This window comes from Mercenaria mercenaria, chromosome 4, assembly GCF_021730395.1.
Source record: "Mercenaria mercenaria strain notata chromosome 4, MADL_Memer_1, whole genome shotgun sequence".
NCBI classification, from domain to species: domain Eukaryota; kingdom Metazoa; phylum Mollusca; class Bivalvia; order Venerida; family Veneridae; genus Mercenaria; species Mercenaria mercenaria.
Window position 1 is genome coordinate 7,975,598 of NC_069364.1, and position 25,224 is coordinate 8,000,821.

A 25,224-nucleotide genomic window follows, 5' to 3' on the forward strand; every position below is an offset into this window, starting at 1 on the left:
TCTTGTAAAGTGGTGCGATTCTGACAACTGTGTACTAGTATCTGGTGGAGTTAAAACTCATTTGCCAAGTTCTTTCTTACCACAAGTAGTCTGCAGTTTTATATGAAAAGGAGACTGTCGTCTGCAAATAGCTTAGATTGGGATGACTTGATATACTAGTAATTAAGAAGGTAATTGATAAAAGCAAGGAGAGACCGAGGACAGTGCCACTGGGAAACACCGAACATAAGGTCTGTTGGTTCTGAATTTATTCCGTCAATTGGTTTGGATCGTTGACTGAGGAATGGTCGAATTCATCTCCTGGTGTTATCTCTCAGTCCATATCTATAGTGATCTAGTTTTAGAAGGAGTCTTGTAGCAAGAGCTCTTAGCTCGTGAATCCGTGCTTGTTGTCATATAAAACGACGTGTCTATCAATTTTTCCTCAAACTGCTATATGGACATTTGTGTTTAAGTAGATGCAAACATGTGATTGATGTCAAGGACACATGTCTATAGTTCGCAAGCAAATGTCTATCATCTTGCTTAAAGATGGGCACCACTAGTGCATCTCGCTATTTCTATTCGGTAATTCCTAAGACTGGAGCAATTTCCGAGTCTGCTGCTTTTTGTATGACGGTAGAGAAAGAGTCTTGGCCGGCTGCTTTATTGGGTCTAAAAATGACTAGAAGTTCATGTACTCCCAAACGACGGTTATATCGTGCAAAGATGGGATGTAGCTAAGGCTAGAGTTCTAAATGGATGATGTGTTTTCAGTCGTGAAGGCAGACTTGAAATGATAATTGAAAGTGGTTTCTCTAGAACAAGTGCTGCACTGTGGAAGTCCATCTCTGTTTTTCAGTGGCGGTACTCCTGTCCCTTTGATTTGACAGTTGGTGTTATCATTGTTGTTCCAACTTACAGTGTTGTTTTTTCCTTGTTGGCTTTTGTTATATCATGAGCTGGATTTTTTTCTAAAGCTGCTTATACCGGTCGTGATCTTTTTCATCTGTGTAGCTTTTTCTTCTTTTCTTCTTAAATACCCCCTGTTTTTATCTAAGTTTCTTCACCCGTGGACTTGCATGGCAGGACGTGATCAACTTTGGCTGTATTCTCTTCTCCAAAAATCCCGGATGGGTCTTTTCAGGGTCGTCCATGAATCGTATGTAGAGCCATTGTCTTGGATTTCATCTGCTACGTCTCTAAGATCTTCTTTGATCTTGCATAGGAAAAGCTTTTGTTGTCGTCTATATAACAGAGTAGTACCTAGAAGTCACTGGTTCCAACGTACGGCATGGATTTGCATCTCTGTCTGAAGCTTGGGAGACGTAATACTTATGTCTGGTGTAAAAGGGTTTCGTGTTTCGTAGTTATCACTCCATAAAGGATTTAGAAATGCATTTGAATTTTTTGTCCAAGCCTGAAAAGACCCCAAAAACAAAATAATCCAAGAAAACTGCATTTGATATTGTGCGTTTCTGACCGATTCGTTTGATTTTCAAATGCATGGCTGTATTTCGGGATAACAATATAGCAATGTTGTACCAAATGAAGTTTTTACTTTTATAGCAGATTGAACGAATAAATAACTGAATGTTTGATATGTTTTAAACCACATTTAGACATGCATGAACTTGAGCCCTTTCTTCCGTTCACAGTCCACATCTGGAATACCCTCTTCAGCCATAAACTATCAAGTTGCAGTCTTAGTCTATTAGGTGAGCGACTGGTTATTGTACCTGTAAACATGTGTCAGGATTCCGAGAAATCAAATGAAGATTTCTTCAAGTTTTGTGTACTTTTACTGTAGGTTTAGGTAGCATGTACACATTAAAACAGTGTTCTAACATAGTACTTACAAGCACTAAATGACTGAATTTATCAAAGTGTAATTGAAACTTAGCGGTTGTTGGACACTTCTATGACGCAGTGGTAGGTCTAGACAGAAGTGCTACTTGCTTTGACAAACTTAGTGGTCTGAAATCCGCCAATCAAATTAGAACATTCCGGTAATCCAGGAAGATCCACCAGTCAAAGGAGTGTCGGAATTCGGGGACCGAAATGCAAAATTCTAGTAGCCACTATGTTGAAATCTAGCACGCAAAAGAAATAAGAAAATAAATAATAAGTAACATATAATAATAGTAGTTGATATATTTCTGTTGTTTAACAATTATAGATACAATTAAATACAGATCACGAATTTTCCTTTGTTTAGAAACAGCGATTATTAAATATAAATGGAAACGTTATAAGCTAATTAAGAAATAGGTGGATTTCAAATATTCCCGCCAATGAAACTTTTGGTAATAATCAAATGTGAAAAGTTCAAAAAGGTAATTATTCCACACAGCTACTGTGGCTTCCGTGTATAAAATGTTCAACTCTAATCAGTTCACTCCAGTTTGACAAGTTCATAAGGTAAGTGAATCTATAATTTGTAAAGTTAAGTTCATGGCACAGGATTTCACATTGTCACCAAAATGACCCTGTATTCAATAAACGGTTATATTATAGGTCAGTCATGCCTAAAACATTCATCAAAATATCATATATACATGGTGTGATATCAACTTTGAAAATATGTCAAAAACATCACCATTGCTGTCATTTTCATCATCAGTTTTTATAATGATGTTAATGATGATGATATTGACCGTGATGATGATGATGGTGATGGCGCTATGTTTTCTATCGTAGCTTTTAAAAGCCGACAAAGCGCGTGAGGACAAATATTGTTCGTGGTTTCGTGTAGGCTCAAGAGCCACGTCTGTCAGTACTGCTGTATGTATAGTGGTTCGTAAAGTTTTATAATTTCCTCGTATGGTTGCTTCTAAGTGGTTTGTAAAGTAGTGATAAAGGTGTATAAATGTTCTCATTGGTATGTATACAATATAACGGTAGTCTCGACCTATAAAATTGATCAAGCTTTGATATTATGCTGTATATCATAACTCTGTAATAAAGTTGAAACAGTTTTGAAAGACGGGTCAGCATTGCTAATGTTTTGTTTGATATTACACCAAGTTTTAGCAAGTTGTTATTGTATAAACTCCTGGTGCTAATCATAAAATCGTTCTGACATGTTTGCATATCAATATCACGCTTGTTTACCTGTGTAATACAGTGAAATTCTCATTTCCGTAATTAAAATATCAATTATTTGGTAGACGAATACAAAATAAAACCCGCTTTGACATTTTCAACCTTTCCGTTGTAAAATGAATTAAAAGCGACATACGAAAGTGGTTTGACAGTTTACGATTCCAAACTCAGATTATTTATTGAAATATTGGAAGAATAAATTGTGCATTATTATACTTTTCACGTATTAAAATACTATTTAATAGCTGTAATTAAATATCGCTTATTTTAAAGGGGCTTGTTTCAAGATATGTAGCACAACATGAAAATTATAAAAAAAAACGATAATAAAAAATATATACACATACAAAAAAGTCTTCTTAATATAAACTGTCAACAGTCATACTTGGAGTTAAATATATAAAATACAGTTTGACATATTCTACTTTTCGCATCTACATTGGGACCACTACTCTGAGCCTACTATTATACCTTACAGTTAGAAACAAATGAGAACATTTAGTTAATTGAAAAAGTGTCATAATTTGGAGAAGTGCCCTTTAAAAATGAAATAAAATACAATGGCAATGGAAAATACGCACACGAGTAGCTTTTTTCACATAAGAACATTTTGGGATATTTTGTGTACAAAAATGAAATATTGAAAAATCGAACGTACATCGAATGCAATCTGACTAAAGTACTTGATCTTCTAAACGAAGATCTGAGAACGGCCTATTCACATTCGTCTTCTGTATATTTTGGATTTCCATTATTGCTATTTTTATGTTATCCAATCAGACGACTTGTTCGATTGTCAAAGGATAAGAAAAATATGCGGTTATTCCAGGACTCGAACCCGGGACCCCTCGCTTACATAGCAAGTGGCCTACCGACTGAGCTAACCGGCTATCTGAAACATTACGACATAAGAATTGTAAATATCAAAAGTCAATGCTACATGTAGATTTGCAAGATGTTGTAAGCTAGGCTCTGATTGGCTAGAGAAAGAGCCGTCAGAACGAGGCAATGAATAGGTCGTTTTCAGATCCTATGCGTAGCGTAATAGGATATGTACTTTAGTCAGATTGCATCGAATGTTGGATGCGAGTCTCCGCGCAAAGTAGTGCTATCTCGCCAAGCGACGTAAGTGTTAAATGATACAATCAATGCCGTAACAAGTACGAGTTCATTGAATGAAATGACTGTGCGTCTATTGAAACTAATCAACACACACTCAACGTGATTCTAAAGATTTTCCTTTTTTCGTCGTCCAAAATCTGGCTTTATTAATGTCCACATATAGATTACAAAAAAAAAAAAAAACAAAAAAAAAAAAAAAAAAAAAAAAACACACACACACATACACACACACAAAAGGACACCATTAGTATTCCGGAACGTAATGAAGTAAAATAATTCTTTGAACGTAAGTTCAAGTGGCGTTTTCCGTTGTATAAAAAACGTGTTTTGGTTAATAAAACAAAGCTACTTTATGTTAGCGTCTACATAAACATGTTAATTAGCACCTGCCAACGTAATATCCTTTAATGATAAAACATTGAATGGAAGAGGAAGCTTAATAACGTCTTTAATGCACGTGCGCCGTTACGTTAAATGATTATTGCGGAATAAAGCTGTATGTTTTGGATTCATTTTGTAGTAAAACTGTTGTATAAAGAAACATTTTGTAAATCACCGTATGACAATGCACTCTAAATGCTTTTAATACAACTTCATGTTTTAATTTTCGAAGATATATACTTGCCTTCCTTTCTGTTTTGTTGCGCTTACGGGTGCTCCATTTTTGGAATATTTAGCTACGTGCTCTATTAAGTAACATTGTATTTTCAGGAAAGCCACTTTGAAAAGTCTAATGAATTTCACAGACAATAAAAGATTGACACACTATATGAAAAAAATATGAAAACATATGTTATTTAAAATATATTATGGTAAATAATTTAAACCAACTTCTGATGCTGGGCAAATATACGAAATGATGAGAGTCTAGCAAATAACGAAAAGATATTTCTTGTCATAGAATAACGGAAAGACGAGTTAAGGGAATACGAGGGTGATAAGCACAAGTTGAAGGGATGAGGCTGTTTAAAGGACAAGTTGAAGGGATGGGAGGGTTTACAAGACAAGAGGACTAGTTGACTGTCTAAATTAAAGTGAAAGTCACTGAAGCTGGATGTAGCTAGTGAAAGTATCATAGAAAACGGAAACGAGAGATTTCTACATTTGACATAATAGTTAATGGATTAAACTAAATTAAGCATAATCCTAAAAAAAATCAGTAATTTAAGCTATTTATTGACACGTCCCTGATTTTGCTCTCATATTGTCGTGTTTGAGACGAAAATTAATATTTTCGTGCGTATTTTTCCTTAGTAGTTACTGGAACAACTGATACGGGGACTGGAAACTGGCATTTATCTTATCTGATGCTGTCGTCCAATCGAAGCGTATGCCGTAGGTTATTCTGCTATTACTAGACCTTCCTGGTAGTTACTAGCAGGGCGTTCGTTATCTCGTTTTGGCAAAACTACGCAGCGAAGTAACAAGCACACAAAGATGGCCCTTATTCGCCACCGTACTGCAGCCTATAATAAACCTACCACAAAGCGCTACAACATTTTCAACACGAGCTTACACGATATTTGACAGATAACAAAACGGAAGAAAGGACGGATACAGACAATACAATAGATCATAATGTGACAGTAGGATCGGAAATTGATACAATTATTCTAGTTAGATACTTGTAACATCAAATATTTGGAAGTATGATTATTTAACGTTTAGTTTGTTAACACTTTGTGCTCTGAAGCAAGATAAAATAACATGCTATAATTTCGTGGAAAGGATATATTTAAGAGTGATTTTCTATGTTTAAAGGATTTAAAATAGATATTTTTGAAAGAAAAAAAGGAATCACTTATACCCAAAACCGCTTGCCTATTTATAAATGTGTTGAAATATGCTAATGTGTTGTTGTTGTTTTATTTACTTTGACAGTGCACGTATTTTGGTTAATACCGCTGATATAAATATATATTTTAAGTTGGAGAAAAGCTACATGCGAGGACATAAGCAGGAACTGTTAAATTTCTATCCATAAATCTTATTTATAATGATACCTTGTAGCCATGAGCAAGATTTATGCATTATGAATGCATTAGATGAAAAGAAGGGTATAAAATAACGTATATAAAACGCATATGGTATGTCAGAATGGAAAACGACTCTTTCTTACATTTTTATCCACTAGACTTAGGAAAACTCGTTCATTTTCCAAACTGAATTTCGAACTTATCTTTGGAATCAAAGGATTACATAACGCGAGTGTTGCACGTGCATTCCTTATCAAAGATAGTTTTAAATTCTAAATATTTCGATCGTGTTTAACCACAAAGCTTACAAGTACATGGGTAACTTTTGTTTTGTTTTTGGCTTTTTATGCATTATGTAAGGCACAAGTACTTTATTGAATAATAATTATGTGAACAAATATATTATGGGAACAAAGTGCATTATGACAGCTTAAGGTTATTTGGGGTAAAAAAAATATCCATTTATCTGTAAAAACATTCTTACTTTAAGTGAAGTGGATGTATATATTGTTGTCACCTGTTGGATAATTAAATAATCAGACCAATGTAATTGAATTATGGATCTCAAGGATTTTCATTTAGTGTCCACTTGAAATGGTTCAAAATATACATACACGGGCACTGAAAGGAATGTTGAAATAGTGTGTTAAATTTTGCAAAAAGCACCTGTTTACAAACTAGTACATCGTGTTTTCTGATCTATCGTATTTTCACAGAAGCTTTGTCTTGTCACGCGGCACGTGCGGAGCTGATATTACCGACAAGATCTGATAACTACTGGCAAGGACCACAACGGAAAATTCGACTAATTATGGGGGATAGTGATAGATGCGTCTTTACTTCTTTGTGAAAAGTAAATCTGACTGAAATATTGCCTCTGTGATAAAGATATACAAGGCATGCCAAACATCTACCAAAGTGTTAATAAATTATCAGCAGAACAACAGAAACATTTTTTTGCAAGAATTCTGGCAGTGTGCATTAATGAATAATGTCTTCTCCGATATTTAGACGACTATCAATGCACAATAAAAACCGTCCATTCCGAGTAGTAATTCTTGGCCAGAATGGAGTAGGAAAGTCAGGTATGTAGTTTTTTGCAGTAATTTTTCATGCTTTCATCAGTGCGTTAATTGGGTTATCGTTTTTCCCGGTATTGCAAATAGAAAAAAAATATTAATTGGACACCATTACACAGGTTCAATGAAAGTTATCTCTTTTCTGTTTAAGACACTGTTTTTTTTTCATAAATTATATGTATTTAAAAAGACTCTCCCTTAATTAGCAATTTGACGTTTACAAAACCTAGAATTTCGTAACTCACAAAAACATTATCCTATAACGATGATGACCCTTTTTAATGTGACGGTGCACAAATAGCAAAAATAAAAGTTTAATATAAGTGAAAGACATAAAAAAACAAGAAGAAGAAAAGTCTTAACTAAGATGCAAATAATGTGCCGAAAGAAATTTGTAAACAGATAAGTGCACGGATAACGCGTGCTCAGAAAATAAATTGCTGGCATTAAATTATTCTAGGCCAAAATTATTGCATTCTGTCTGTTTCATGCCGTGCACTCGTCCCACTTACAATAACATAATGTTTTCTTTGCACACTACATTTATTTAACGGCAGGAACTATCTGATATGTTTGGAACATTCCGCGTTTTTTACGAAATATTAAACACGATTTTATCATACTGTGCAACATAATCGTAAATATAATTGTATGTGAGACATCATGCCAAAAAGGACCCAATCTCAGAATGACGTTTTTTGAAAAGCGGAGGTTGAATGAACGAATGTTAAAATTTTTCTTTACACTTTCTTCATCCTGCCACAAAATGTCCAAAGTCATATGAACTATTAAACCTATTTTCTATAGGAAATGGCTCCCCCAGAAACTATACCTGTCCAATGATTAACTGCATATTGTTAAGGATAAACATGCATCTTGAAGCAATGAACAGTTGAAATGTGTTTTAGCTTACCCGAAATAAGTGGCTCAATTATGGGTTTAAGAATATTATGCACACATTGTACTAGATTTGTTAGCTGATATTCACATATATCCAGCTATTCTAAAACACAGAATGTTTGAGTGTCGTCACGTAAAAACAGGCCTGATTTGGGTAAGAACTTTGTCCTCATGATATTGGGATCCTTACATTACATCGTGCATTTTAGAATAGATTCAAGATATTTACATTTTAAACAGTTTTGAAGCTGATATATAGACCAATCTTAAATATCAGCATCTGTACACGATCCGGAAATGGACCAATGAAAATATTGCATTTTGAGAATGATCTATTAACTCAGTTTTATCGTCATGCGCGTATCTGTTTATCAACAGAATGTAAATTACAAAGTGGCAGCGTACGAACATATTTTACGCACGGAAATAATGTTTATTAAATGGCTGTTTCAAATATGGTATGATTCTCGTATACTACGAGTATAGACGTTTTTCGTAACATAGTTAACTATAGCTTATAGCTTCTTTTTTATTAAAAAATAAACATGTTTTAAGAAGAAAATGAAAGTTATTTCAGGTTTTCAGATAACAAGTGTGTGTAAGCTAAAATGACACGGAGCACTGATTAGAAGAAATACGACACCCAGTTCACCTGACCCACAATGACATTATATACAACATTAAAATTTTAAGCAAATAAAATAATTGCAGTAAGTTATGTGCTGTTTAAAGGTAATCTAAACAGTCATTTTTCTTTTATGTATTTACACTGGTCTTTCAATTACAACCATTATAGGACCATTTCAGCACTCAAGTGATCTTGAAAATAATAAAACCTGTACATAGGCGACACAATATGAGCATAAACCCACGAGGTCACAATAATGTGATTCCTGTGCGACTTTATTCTAATAAAAAAAATGCTTTTCTAGTAAGCAAAGTAGCCCCTTACCGCTGTGGGTTCGAAACCTCGTCTGTGGTGAAGAATTCTTTCATGTGAGGAAGTTGTCTGGCTGGATTACGGAAGGTTGGCGGATCTATACCAAAGTGTCCGCGCTCGTCCCAGAAGTAATGCATGGAGGGGCACCAGGGGTCCTCCTCCATAATCAAAAGCTGGGAAGTCACCACACCGCCGATAATTGTGTAGTTGTGACGTTAAACCCAACAGAAACAAGACATATAAATAAAGTTGAATAATTTAACTATACATGCGCTCTTGAAGTAGAAACTGAATATTAAAGATTCATCGTTATATAATGAAGCAAGTTATCTTTATGTCGATTACTCCAAATCTGCATACTTCAGCAAGTGGCGAACTCACCCTTGAATCCAGTAATAAAACATAAGAAATGAAACTTTTGATTGTTGGAGCCAGGCGGCCTCTGTTCACAGGTATATAATCTTTAGCAGATGATTGTCTTAAAGACTAATCGCATGTGATGTACGAAAACCTAAACCGTACAATCAACCCGACCAAAGGAGGAGGGGAAAATGTGTACAACCATAGATGACTGCTTAAAGATATACTATGCTTAACTTTTCGCTAAAATAATTGATCATTAAAATTCCAGCTACGCTAGGGTCTCTAATCATTCAGATTTATATAAAACACATCGCTTGTTTCTCCGCAAACAGAATAAAAAATATGGACAGACTAGACTAGATTTCGTTGGTAGGCAGACTAACAAAAAGACTGACAAATTCGTGAAGGATAATAAATATTCCAAACACATTTTACGCTAGCTTTCTGCACCACAATACATGTTATGAAAAAATGAAAAACTTCTCTGCAACCGCCTAAATAACATATTTTCTGATATTTTTCAATCTTTTTGTCATTTCGTTCTGTCTAGATGCGTTCAGATATGCTAATAGACATCTGAATAAAGCTGGAACAGGAATTAACCCTTATCAGTTTTGCAAGTAAACTACACTAAAATAAATGGGTTTTTTTTAGAGATAGAGTGCAAAAGTCAGCAACCTATGGGCAATATTAATCATAAATTACACAAACAATAATCAGTCAACTTAAAAATATGCAAGATGAAAGACATGATATGTTTTATGATCCAGACACATGTATTCGTTGACCGGGCATTACCTGTCTGTGTTTTTGACATAGTCATAGTCTAATGCTGCACAGACGAACCTAACTTTCGTACCAAATAGGCCTCGCTTAGTCAAAAGTTAAGGTCAAAGTGACATTTTGAATGGAAAAGAATGTCTCCTCGATGTAGAAAGAATGTGAGCACTTTCGATCCACAAACTTTCTTTAGAATTGGGCAAGAGACGAGTACTATTCAGTTCAGAGGTCACTTTTTGCGATGTCGTCAGCTTTGTCGTCATCCAAAAGCTTACCTGCTCAAGAGAACGCATGCATTTTTATTCTCACACTGATTCACTTAGACATAAGTCAAGGTCAAAGTGACCTTTGAATAGAATCTTCACTTATCATGATGCATTAGTACCAGACAGAAGATCAACCTTATTTAATTTTTGGGGCCAGTGAGACGAAGAGTCCGTGAAAAATGGTACTGTTTATTAGTGACCTGTACAAATGTACTGCTTCTGCAATGCCTGAAGAATATGTGTTCATTTTTGTTTGTTGGGTTTAACGTCGCACCGACACATTGATAGGTCATATGGCGACTTTCCAGCTTTGATGGTGGAGGAAGACCCCAGGTGCCCCTCCGTGCATTATTTCATCACGAGCGGGCATTTGGGTAGAACCACCGAACTTCAGTATGCCTCACATGAAGAATTCGAACCCACATCGATGAGGGGCAAGTGATTTGAAGTCAGCGACCTTAACCACTCGGCCACGGAGGCCCCTTATTTGTTCATTGAAGAATTAATATATATACACATGGCACATTTCAAATTATACATACTACAAGCATCATTATCTTAAGCAAATTCTTTCTTTCCATTTTTCGTTCTATTTAATGTTTTCATTTTCTGCATACATCACCAGTATGATCCTTTGTAAAAAAAAAAAATAAGTACGTCCTACAACATAGAAATTAACCGGAGAGTCCTTCTTCCGCTTCTCTCCCAAACGGTTCCTGGAACAACCGTCACTAAATTGCCCAAAGGAATATCTCTTGGTTCGACATCCATGCGATGTAGCTTACACACAGGCGGATACAGCAACGGTGCTAAAAGGACATGTGCGGATCTGGAGGACGATATGGGGTTCACTGACTGAAGGATGTTAAGGGTGGTCTTGCTCGAGAATTATATTTTGATTACTGGACGATTAAATTGCCCAAGTATGTTCTTTAGTATTTTACAAAATATACATCCGAAAAAAAAGGACAACTGATATGACTGGAGGGGGACCTATCCTCGGACAGCTTTAGAATACCCTTCCAATCAAAAATCCAAAGGTCCTGGTACTGATGACATTTGTTTGAGAAATAAACTGATCCTTTTTTCATGATATGTTGCTGCCGTAAGCATTAGTTATATTTACTTTGTAGTACATTTTGTACTTTAAAAACAGGTTTCATGTTTGGCATACTTCTATACTCTTATGACTATTGACTACAGATGTTCACATATCAAGTTTTCTTTCTAGATTTCATATTGCATGCTGCATTTCTTGAATTTGTTTCAGATTAGCCAATAACACCTGCATCGACTTTAGTGGCATAGATATATAATTAAATTTATATACCATTAGCATACTGGCAGTGAAACAACCTGATGTTTGACGAATTTTAAATATATATCTGTAACAATCAATTATAGAAAATGAAAAGAAAGAATTTAATACGTCATTCTTAATCAGCAAGTACCCTGGTGTTTCTGGAGAAAAATCGTTTCTCTTTTCTTACTTTAAAGCTGTCCCTCTGTAAAGCATACTCTTAAAGCTGTCCCTAGGTCATATAAGCCACCTAAGATAAGTTTGAAGTGATTATTTTTTTATTAATTTCAGTTGCTCCAAAGCATTGTCCACTTTGTACATAATTTACAAACAGTTATGAATAATTCTGAGTGAAATGTTAAAAACTGTTCATTTTGTTGAAAGAATAACGTAATTTCCTAAATCCACAATCAGTGGATATAAGGCTGGATGAATGGATGGATGGATGGATGGATAGAAGGATTGGTGAATATAAATAATGAATAACTGAATTTATGAGTGAATGATTTTATCAATCAATCAATCAATCAATCAATCAATCAATCAATCAATCAATTTCCCATAACTACATATTTTTTTATCAGACCACCACCTATGCATCGGCCGAGTACTAGTATTTCACATTTCGTTAAATAGAAACTTACCTTTAAGGACAACAAAAGATGTTTTATCCTTCATTTTATATATTGCTAGACACTTCTGTTGACTGCTATTGATTTGTTTATTTCTCTGTTTCAGCTTTGACAGTTCGATTCTTGACACAGAGGTTCATAGGAGATTACGCTCCGGACTTAGGTATATAATTATAATTTATGTTTACACACGGGAAACACGACCGTGTTCAATCCTTGGCTGGGCACATAATGCATTTAATGCCTTTTTTATGAAATACCACATTCGTCTTTTGTATCTGTTAAAATTTATTGTACAAAGGAGTGCGACATTTAGTTGTGATAAAAATCTGAGCAGTATCTATTATTTCAGAACATAGAATGCGGAAAATAATTAGAATTTGAAAGGATTTTGTAGCAAAACCGCAATGAAACGAAAACCAGTGTTTTGTATACTTATTATTTTATGACCGAAATGAAAGCATGAAATCACCAAACTAAAGAATGTCCTGATAGAAAGAGCAGTAAATGGTATAAATATGAACACGGCATTTTTAAACCTGTTTGGTAAAAAGTCACTTAAACCATTTTCATACATTAGTAGGTTGGTTTGACTGATATTTTCCCAATATTTCAGAGAATACTTACACCTACAATAAATGTATTGACGGTGAAACAGTTACTATGGAGATCAGAGATACAGCGGCACAGGCAAGTTATTGTTTTTGGATGAAAGAACGCGGACAAAATCGAAACTCGGCAAAATCTTTAATTAAACAAAATTTAAAGATAAAGATATCCCGAAACAATATAAAAACGTTTCTTATCTATTTCTGCAGAATTTTCGACATGCTAATACGTCTGCTGCAGGTAGAAATAGTTATATATAGTGTCGGGTTTTGGTATTTATCAATGTATATACATTTGAGATGATAAATTTTTGCACAAGTGTGTAAAATAGTTGTTTAACTGCAAATACTAAATAATTACGTATAGAGAATTTTTCATGCAAAATATATTCCGAACTTTCCAAACTTACAGTTGTTTTTCTTATATATATACAGGTAGAAAATAACAGACTAGAAGTTAATATCAAATGGGCAGACGCTTTTGTTTTAGTGTATTCAATAACGGACAGATGTAGTTTCAATGAATGCAGCAGACTCAAGGTGTTGATAAATTCATACGCAAGAAGCAAAAAGGCAGGTGGACAAAGTGCGTCTTCATCTGTACCCATAGTGTTAGTTGGAAACAAAAGTGATCGGACACGAGACCGAATGATCTCCACAGCAGAAGGTAGGGAGAAAGCGTATGAAATGAAATGTGTTGCTTTTAATGAAATATCTGTCCGCGAAGACCGTGATAGCGCTGGGGGTATTTTCTTAAATCTGTACAAACATTGTAAGCGACCCGGCAGACGATCGGCGCTTCAACAAAGACTGAGTTGTCCCCCTTCTTTGCAATTTACTCCGGCCCTCACGGAGGCAGAAAGTGCTAACGTGTCGTCTCGGCGCAGACGTAGAGCGTTGTATACAATCAGCTGAGAAAAGTATTACGTTTTAGTCAGTCATTCCATTTTCATTATTAGTCAGGTAGTGTTATTGTTAAAGGAAACAGTGTATCATACATTTATCCGAAGCTACAAAGCGTTCTGTTTCTGAGTGCTAGAATTCAACAGAAGCTGACTAACACGGCTTTGTTAAATTTGAACGTATGAAGACATGGCAGACGGTCACAATACCTCCGAAAAATAACGAATCTTGAATATTTCAGCCATTGTGTATTACAGCTCTGTTTTGTTGTAGAATATTGATATTGATTTTCTTTGTGATAATATTTGATTTGTATCTCAGCATTCAAAACTCTAACTTACTTATTTTACTGTTGATATTATGTGTATCAGATGCTGTCTGTATGAAATAAAAACATTCCATTTAGTGCAGCACTAAACATATCTTATGCTAGTAATAAGTTCAGTGTCGGCCAACATACAAATGTTTTGTGTACATTTCGAAATAAAAATGACTACCTAGTAAGAAATATACAAAAGTCCCAATTGTATGAGAGTGTAAAAGTCAGGTGTCTTGTTAGCAACCGTACTTGTATATTTTTATTTGTACATTTTGTATTTTGAAATAAAGATTATATGGATATTATTTCATCTGAGCCTTTGTTTGCCAATACGATTTAATGGAACAAGTCCAAAATATCTGGGAGAAAGGACGACATTGTATTTTTTTTTAATTCAGATTATCAAAAAACCGGAGGATGTTCATCAATTTAGGTGTGCATTACAAAATCACGATAAGGGATGCCGGTAACACGAAGAAATGGTTTAGGACGATCCTTGGTAAAGGATTCCTGAGCAAAGTGTCAAGGATTTCAGGACGATTTCCGTATTATCTAGGTTCAATAGTACCAAATAGGTAATCAAGCAGCACTTCCGGGCTAGTCGGATAGTGGCGGAGAGAGAAAATCCCCATTTTTCCCTGTTAATGTGGCATTTTCATGTTTTATGTAAGCCAGTTCCTGTTTTCATTTCATTATGAACCTATACATTTTGGTAGCATTTTCAAGGAGATTTTTTTGCATTTGTAGAAATGTAAACAAACCTTATTACTCGTGTGTTCATACCCACATTTTAGCTGTCAGTTTGGAAGCTATTCCATATATAGTGTTAACCTGTCAGACAAAAAATCTCTCATAGAAGATACATGACCCCTACTTTTCTTGGTGTTTTTGGTAGTTTATAGGTCATTTGAGAACATAAGGCTAGTAATTATTTTTTAAGATGGACCTGACTATGTGTTACAGCTCTCAGAAAATTGTTAATTTTATGTAGAACATATAGCAAATTTATTTACTACTGTATAGTACGTGGGCATTTCATGGAAATGATACGTATGTTTAATATTTACCTTATTTTTGATTAGATAGTGTTATTTTGCCTACATTTTTACAATCATTTTGCCTCTTTGATGTCACGGATTTCCTGACGACTCATTTTTCCATGTAACGGACATCTGTTTACAGTACAACAGATATATATCTTAGAAATATGGGTTTAATATTTGGACATTTTTTTATTTTAAAATTCGTCTGTGATACATGAGACAAACATTTCATGTATTAGTAAGTTACTTAGAGGTAGTTCACGTGTTTCAGTTGACGTTGGTTACAGGCATACCCACTGACATTTTACCATATCGTGTTGAAATATTTTACTGGCATCTATACACAACTTTCACAATTGTCTGTGGTATATTTTTCATCGCTTGGTAGCGTATCTGTTTCATGTATCAGAGACGAATTTTCAGTAAAGGAAATGTCCAAAATTAAAATAAATCTGTCATACTGCAGACAGAAATCTATGACGTAAAGAAATTTGTTCGTCATGAAATCCGTGACATCTAAGAGACAACGTGACATTAGGTTTATTTTTATTATTTACAAAATCCATTTCACTGGCAGTCACTATATTATCAAAAATAAGTTGAATATTGAACAGACAAATCAATGCTTTTCGGTCGTTTTCAGTAACGGCAAATAACGCAGAAACCATCCGGAAATTACTGGCACTTTGATTCAGAAATCCTTTACAAAGGGTTGGAAACCTTTTCTTCGATAGGGCTAATCGATATCTACCTTCAAATCATGTCATTGACGTTGAAAGAACATGTCTTCTAGTGGACGGACACGAAATGAGATACCTTGTGACAGGTGGACAGACAACTGTACATCCATACAGACATACAGACGAACAGTCAGTGAAGAGTATTCCTGTTGAATAGCAAACAATGTTAACACTGGGACTGCTTTAAGGACGGATTACACCAAACCGGAAGTGACTACTCAGTGTTACCTGTGAAGTAGTCCAAAATGTAGTTCCATGCTATGGATGAAATCTGGTATAATGAGTGACATGAGGAGGTGACAGTTAAATTTTTGGCTTATGTTTATTGCTTATAGTATTGAGAATAGATCTAGACCATTTTCATTGTAAATTTCTTGGAATAAGTTTTATTCTTTGCGAAAAATGTCTACCTACTCGTAACTGCTAAACGGCTGTTTTCATGGGGGCATTTTTAGAGGGTGATATTTCTCAGAACAGATTATTTTTCTTATATTCAACATAACATGTCAATATTTTTCTATTTTTGATAAGAAGACATGTTATACTAAATGACCATATATGGTTTTCATATCATTGAAATGCTCTAAAGTGCTGAAAATGAGGTCTAAATGTTTTGTTATTAATATGAAATAAATAAGGAATTGAATTGGTAGAATGTAACCATGTAACACTGAGTAGTCACTTCCGGTTTGGTATAATCCGTCCTTAAAGAAACATTTTTCATACTCAAAATGTGTTATTTTCACTTAAATTGTTAAATTGTACCAGTAACCTAAATGCATGAAAAAAATACCAGTTTCAGTTTGATACAATCAATTTTCAAGGTTTTATGGCTTTTTCAGTAACGTATGCTAGCGCGCCAAATTTCCTGGAAAAAAGCTGTGGCGACACCATTTTTGACCACTTTTCCTTGCTTGAGCTTATTTTTGCCATATTTTATCAAGTTTTACCATAAAGTGCACTCAAATCACACACTGTTACTGTAAAATATACCCAAACTCACCCCTGACACCTAAAACATACCAATATTTAGTCAATAAATATGCATTTTTTGAAAAAAATACACCCAAAACAGTGATTTTGAAATATTTTTAGTTTTTCTTCTTTTTCTCTGCTAAATTGCACTGAAATTGTCATCTTCTATCATAATCTGGCCAAACTAGCCTGTTTACATCCACATCTAAACAAGTTTAATTTTATACCCTTCACAACTTATAAGTATCGAGTTCTTTGTAAAGAGACTGCTTGCATAGAGAGAAGCCTCGAAGACACTTTCTTATGTATGAAATACAAGTCATATAAATCTGTTTGATTAAATGTTTTGACTTGTTGCGGTTACTTCCCTTGCATCACTTATTACAAGTCGCGTTTTAAATAAACAACATTATTTTACAGGACTGGAACTATAACTGAAGTAACAATGAATAGATCATACATTTACTTCTTTTACGAAAGAGTGCTTTAGCAGGAAGAATTTCGGTTCTCATGACAGCAATCTGTGAGGCGCTCGTCAAGCGTGGAATATCTTCTGGGATCACAGAACACCATTGAATATGCCATGCACTATTTTAGCTTTTATGAAAGCAGATACATGTGGTAAGATTTGAATTAGTGACCATTGATTTACAATGTAAAGTGCTTAACCATGCCGTTGTTTTCCGCGTACATATAGATTATGTTCCTTGAAAACTGGCCTGCGACAAAACAAAGCTATTTCAGGTTATAATTCTGCAAACGCTATACCTTTTCTATAAACTGCATATTGAACATGACTGCTACATAACATGGAAATCCATATACAGGAAGCTAACTTACCATACAAACGTCAAGTTTCTCATTGATCTAAAAATGGAACTATTAAAAGAGAGTGCACTTCAAATATCATTATTTTTCTATAATTAAATCTCAAGCTTCCAATTCTTACAACTGATGTATCAGAATCTGATTTGATCGCTACATGTTTTTCATCGTTTGCCTTACCAATTTTCCGAGAACAGCGAATCGCACCTCCTCTCTGAAGTTGCCATTTCTATGCCAATAAATAAAAAATATAATAAGTAAGTATTTATTCTTATTTCCAATACAATAATGACATAATCTCTACTGTAAGGATTTATAAAATTCGGAAAATGCAAATTTATCATGTTGACGTGTGTATCACCTTTCTGTCACTTTACATTTGAATACTGGAAGGTCCATGCATAAAACAATGTTATGTCGGTAATTTGTCGACATTTTACTCTTTTCTACGCCATATCTTTTTTTTTTTTTTAATTCATGCAGAAATAATGAAATTAACATTAAAATACCTGCCTAACAGATGTGGACCTGTCCCAGAAAAAGTAACGTTGGATAGCCACCTTGTTTAAGAATAATTCAGAAATATTTACATTTCGCATTGCTCTCTGATATTTGAACCCCGTACTTTTTAAGACCTCAACCCGCCATAAATTGATATTGTATAATTCGCTTCGATAGCCTGACTCCTATTTTTTGCTGCCAGAAATTTCACTACCAGTTGCCTTGACCTCTCTCGTCCTCCGTTTTTATCAATCCTGGACTTTCATCCTCCGATATTGAAACGATGTATATATTCCTCCCACCAACTGATGTGCTTCTTTTGTATCCACTCATTATTATAAAGTAAATATGGAAACTGAATAATGCTCATGGATTTTAAGCTTAACTCTTACCCTGCTAAATTTCTATAATGAACGTGTCCATCTTTCAATTTGGACAATACCATTAACTGCTTAAAAGGGGTGCATATCAAAACGATATTGACTGAATGGCGAACAGTGCAGATCATGATCAGACTGCACGGATGTGCAGGCTGATCATGATCTACACTGGTCGTAAAGGCAGAATCAATCGTGTCCAGCATGATAAGGGTTAAAACCTCTTTACCTGATGTCTATGTAAAATATGTAACATTTAACAGGGTTTTTTTTTTACCATTCAATACTAGTTTTCACTTTTTATGTAATATCCCAGGATCAGGTATGCATTTTATATCAACTTTCGGGGATTGAAGATATTCATTTGTGAAGAAGTAGCTGGTCCTGCATTTCTGCTGGTTCCATACCTTGAAGGAACTCACCGATCGGCCGCCGGCTTTTCCTAAAGTTCACGATAAGGCACCTGATCCGTGTATGGTCGCCGTTTGATCTCACTTGCAACAGAATACGTTACGGTAATGGTCCTCTTCTGCTGTAAGTAATTACGATTCTAATAAAACAGTCCTCATTACCAAGTATTCAAGATATGTGAGGACAATTTAACGTAGTAAGGTGCAGGGATTTCCTGGAAAATAAAAGTAGATTGTATAAACAAGTATTTTACTCAGTTAGTTAAATAGATGTATTAAATTATCAAAAGCTAGGAAAGGTAACTCCGTATCAACTTAATGTGATTATTGTCTTTCTTCTCTCCCTTGAATCATTGTTTCTCGTGAAATGTCTTCAAGATATTTTAAACTCAGTGCCATATTTCATATGGCCGACAGCTATACACACAGAGATTGTAGTTTCGGAAAGTCTTGTACATCTGCTTACTGAATGCTGTAATTTGTCTTGTCATTATTCCAGGCCATATGTTTGCAAATGCCAACTTCCTTGGTATAACTATCGTTCATGACGATGACGATTATGATGTTATTGTTCATGATGACGATGCTGATGATGATGATGATGATGATGATGCTGCTGATGACTGATGTTGAAAAAGAAGAAAAAGAAGAAGAAGAAACAGTCGTGGTGATAATGGTGGTGGGGTTTTGGTGGTGTTGGTGATAATGATGTTGATGATGATGATGAAAAAGAAAGAAAAAGGAGATGACGGTGATGATGATGATGATCAGCATCATAATGATCAGCATCATCATCATGATGAAGAAGGAAGAATGATAAAAAGAAGAAGAAGAGGAAGGTAATGATGACGACGGCGACGGCGACGACGACGACGACGACGATGATGATGATAATAATTATGATGAAAATGATGATGATGTTGAGGAGGAGGAGGTGAAGGAGGTTAAAGATGATGATGATGTGATGATGGTGGAGACGATGGCGACTACAATAACGACGACGGTGACGATGATTATGATGATAATGTTGGTGATGAAAGTGTTATGGTTTGGTTATGATGATTAAGATATGATGATAGTGATGACGATGATGATTACAACGACGACAACAGTGATGGCGATGATAAAGAAGAATAAGATAGCAATGGTGATGTTGGTGTTGTGCTTTTGTGGGGGTGATGTTGATGATGATAATGACATTACAACGATGATAATGATAATCATTATAAAATGATGATCGGTGATGCAGAAAGTATGGTTGTTTAGTAATCTAGATGAAGATGACTATGATTATGATGATGATGATGATGGTGGTGATGATGGTGGTGATGGTTCCGCTCCTGGTGATAATAATGATGCTGAGGTGGAACAATAACAATATAATAATCACTGTTTCTTGATAAAAGCAGTCGTAAATGTGCCTTTCTTTCAAACAAACCACAATGCGTAGTGAAACGCAAGAAAAACTATAATGCATCCGACCCGCTCTATCATATCTCAATATTTGGAAACATTTTTTTCCAATATTGTTCAAACGAAATATGACGGTAGCTATTGTTTAAAATCTATTTGTTCTGTTTTCTGTAATAAAAATCTACCATTCTCATATCTGGACCAATAAAAAAGGGTACCAAAACAAGTTTTGTGGCATTTAATTGATCGAATCTTTCCGGTTTATAGAGAAAACATCCAATTTTGTGATCATATTATGCGCAATTAGCGGTTTTAAGTTTTCACGAATAAGACAAAAGGCGTCCGAAAAGCAATCACGGTGATCATAAGTCAATCACGATCATGAGAAACACACGTTGAAAGTGAAACCTCTGACCCTTGCGTTTCCAGTTGAATGCCGCAGTCTTCTGGCATGTCAAACTTATATCCCAGGGTTCCAGATTAATTGTTTGCATTGTGGCGTTATTGTCAGAAAATTTGAATATTTCTATAACAAATGGGCCGCGTGCAGTGAAGAGAAACTCACTCTGATTTATGACTGTTCATAACGTTAGATATATGCTCGTGTTTTTCTTCAAGCATTTCCGCTAAAGAACCCTTAATGTCTCAGAAATCACAGTTCGTTTTAGATTCTTCTCGTACAGTTTTTTTTGCATTTCGCATTTTTCTTCTGCTTTCGAATTTACTAAGTGGTAAATTTTATTCTATTTAAATTTCAGTCTCAGAAACATCACCAAGCCCAAAGAAAAATAAAAATCGCAAAACTGATTCCGTGTCATTTTGTCTGTTAAGGAAGGAGTATATGGTGGTGTTAGATTCTACAAAATAGAAGGCCTAAAAGTAATCTAAAACAGTTTAGTACTACTGCAAATAATATTTAATGCCATCGAGTTTAAAATGACTTTTTTTATTGACTTTTTTTTGTCTAAACTTCCAAATTTGTTTTAAATGTTTTCATATTGTTACGAGTTTTTAAGAGTCAAAATGTTGTAGTAGATGCTAATACGTAATACAAAACTTCGTCATACTCGTTTTTAGCTGTGTCAAATTTAAAATCATGGTAAAAAAAGTCCATCTGACTAAAAGACGAAAGGTTTTTGTATATACAAACAAACAGTATATAAACTCTTTATTTTATTTCTGCTTTGGTTTCTTATTCGTGTACTTTCAGTCTTTGCTGTAGCTGTATTTTCTACTTCAGACACAGACTATTTTGTATGAGAATTCTCCTTTATATCAAGAAGAAAGATAACCTTGGTATCTACATTTTCACATCATCGTGATTGGCATCTTCACATTCTAACGTTATGTAATCTTTTGCAGCATCATGCAAAAAAAGGTCAAACGTTATTTTTAGCTGGGTATAAATTATAATTACACCGTTTAGGCGTCTGTAAACTTTTGTAAATCTTCTACTAGACTTTGAATTAATGGCCGAATTTTATATGCGGTATACAATCTATACCTTATCATAAAATGTATTATTTATTTATCTTACTATCAAAATGTGTTTAAGATTTTTATCGTCAAGTGAATTAAGGGAGAAAATCAGATTTTATCGCAATTTGAATTATAAACACCTTTTTGTATAACTAACAACGTTTTATTCCATCCAGGTGCGAAAAAAGGGGAAAATGACTTTCTATTAATTTTTTAATACTATCTTTTCATCGTCGTCTTAACTACCCCGTCTTTTACTATCATAAATCATTTGTTTTCTATAATATTGCGCTCCCCAGCTATAATACGATAAAAATACGATGTCATTACACAGCCATATCTCCAACAATCAAAATATTAATAGCGACCACAAAAAATAAAAATCTGAATATAACTTCGGTCATAAAAGGGGGACATGCTAACAAATCTTGACTAATCTTTTAAGAAATCTGATACACTTGTATCCATCATGTTCAGGCTACGCTCTTCAGTCCACATCCCCTTGTGAGTTATAACCCTGTGATATGTGATAGCCTTTTGTCATTCCAGAATTTCCATAATCAGCTACGGACCTTTCATGTAATGTAGACCCAATGATGGGCCCTAGCGACACATGCGCTGTCAAACATTGCACTATTTGTTTCCAGTGTGGTCGGGACGTTCGACATGCGCGTAAAGTAGTAAATATATTTTTTTAAGCGTTTTTATTGCCGTACACCTGGTAGTGTGTGCAAATCTCACAACAAAAACATTCCTTGCTCAAATCGTAAGCAAATAAGTATCTAACAAAATGCTTTCATGCTTTATTTTTCTTTGAGGGAGGGAATATCTGAACTGGATGAATAAAAAATTAAATATAAATATTTGAGTACCTGCATTTTACAATTCAGGGTTCGCACTGATTCAAAGAAGGATAATTAAAACATGACTAAACAAAAACACACTCACGGCCAATATTTGGTAACTGTTTGATACAACTGACTGGGTGTCAGTTTGGTACATTATGTAGACATTATATATAACTTTGGTTCTTCTGTATTAAATGTTTTCTATTGATCCATCTTTCGGTTTATTGAATGTTGTATATACACACGAAATAAAATCACTTCGTATGTGTTCACTGTTCAAACCTTTCAAATTGAATCAAAATGCAGTAGATTGGTGTATTTTTTTTTCTTTTTCTAACAATCCTCTGGTGTATCGAATATAGTACACCAAAGTCAAAATTGCATTTCCAGTTTCCACCATATCAGCACGGTATTTGCACGTGAAACATAAACTCGACTATACTCCTCAAGCAGCATGTCGAAATAAGGAAGTTAGATACGAAATATTTCAATTACACAATTGGCGACATAATTACTTAAAGCTCTAATTAAAATTGCCACAGAAATTTATATTTTTTAACTATATATAACATATTTTCTTCCTGCAAAACAGTGATATAAATATTAGTTAAAACATCTTGCGTTGGACACAGCGCAATTTAGATCTGCGGTAGATACTGCGCCGTTCAAAGGTGTAGAACCAAATTACGTTAGACACATGCAATTCAGAAAGCGGTAGGCACAGCACCGACTATGATGTTGCATATAAAAAAGATTTTTTTTTTGGTGTCTTTTCGACCCATTTTAGTCATAAAAAAAAATATTAGGATGGCCGTAAGTCGCAACTGACCTTTTGGTCTTGAATACTTTCCGACCCTGAAATGTAGTACAACGGGAACATCTGAACAAAATGGAGAAGGGTCAATGTAGTCATGTTTCGTCAAAATTTGGTGAAGATCCTACAAGCGGTTAATGAGAAGACATTTTTGAATTAAAATATTGACAACAAAGGAATCCAGTATATATCCACTAATACAAATAGCTCACGATGGACAAGCTTGTAAAGAGTTATATGTATGGTCACTTGTAAATTGAGAAAATTATCATCATAATAATTTATCAAGATGATTATTTTGATTCTGATGACTCTGAAGACGACTCCGATGATGATTACGCCAATGATGATGATGCCTCTTATGATGATGGTGATTCTTTATGATGATCCTGACGATAATGAAAAGGGAAACTGATGATGAAGCTGATAATGATGAAAAATGATGATGGTAGTGGTCGTGATGGTAGTGATAAGGAGGATAATAATAACGATAACTTTGGTAAAGGTACAAATGATGATGAAAGTGATGGTAATGATGATGAAACTTTTGGCGATGATGAAATGGCGATGATGATGATGATTATGAATGGCCATAGATACGATTTTGTTGATGATAATATGCTATCTGATGCTGGCGGTGGTGGTAGTGTTGTTATTGGTGGTGGTGGAGGTGCTGCTTCCCCTGCCTCTGCTGCTGCTACCTCTGCTGCTGCTAATGATGATGACGACGACGAAACATTCCAGTCTACAAATTTATTTTATTCCATGATCCTGAACAAGCCATATGCTACCTTGTAACGATTTTGCAACCAAAATAAGGTCGAATTTTGATCAAAACTAAAGAAATAATAACATTTTATGGCGAAATACAGCTGCTAAAAGAGAAATTATTTCCAAAAGTCGTTGACAAATTATATGGATCTTTGATCATAAATGACAAAATACGTTGCTCTGAGCGGCAATCATGGGTATTGGCTGTTTAACATTATGTGGTAGGTACATGCCTTTGAAAGTCACTTAGCAAAACCAAAACAGAACTTAAATTTAAATATCCACTGAATTGTGGCTTTACATGTTCTGTGTAATTAAAGAATGGCAGCCCTGCTTTTATTTCGTAAAGCTTTCCTGAATACTAAGTAACTTATCATGCAAGTTTGTTAGCATGTTACAAAACCTGAAATACACACAAAAACGTCGCGAGTGTTTTAAAGTAACCGACAGTAGGCATCCGGCTGCTCTTAGAGTTTGAAAAGAATTCATGTTTAAAACATATCTTTAATGGAACTGTTTGTTGAGGATTTATAGCCATTCACCATGTTTGTTTGTCATGTAAGGCTCTTCCATTAACGAACCTTTTATACTTACACGGAGCAGAACAGATAAAAAATGAAAATCCGGCCACGAAAATTTAAATATGGCCGTTGTCCGCTCATCGTAAACGGCTTTTTAATTGTTACATAATTGCTTTATAATTATTTTCATAATCTTTAAATGGGATAAACACCATCACAGAAGCAGAAAATTAAC

General features: G+C 34.7%; 1 protein-coding gene across 1 annotated transcript; it reads left to right on the forward strand.

Moving 5' to 3' along the window:
- The first annotated feature begins 5,721 nt into the window (after positions 1 to 5,721).
- On the forward strand, positions 5,722 to 24,081 carry LOC128556115 (uncharacterized). Its single transcript, XM_053540032.1, has 8 exons — positions 5,722 to 7,267; positions 12,549 to 12,605; positions 13,059 to 13,348; positions 13,408 to 13,963; positions 19,643 to 19,758; positions 20,393 to 20,486; positions 21,150 to 21,233; positions 23,987 to 24,081. The coding sequence occupies exons 1-8, from the start codon at positions 7,174 to 7,176 to the stop codon at positions 24,079 to 24,081; spliced, it is 1,386 nt and encodes a 461-aa protein (XP_053396007.1). The 5' UTR covers positions 5,722 to 7,173.
- Positions 24,082 to 25,224: the final 1,143 nt, after the last annotated feature.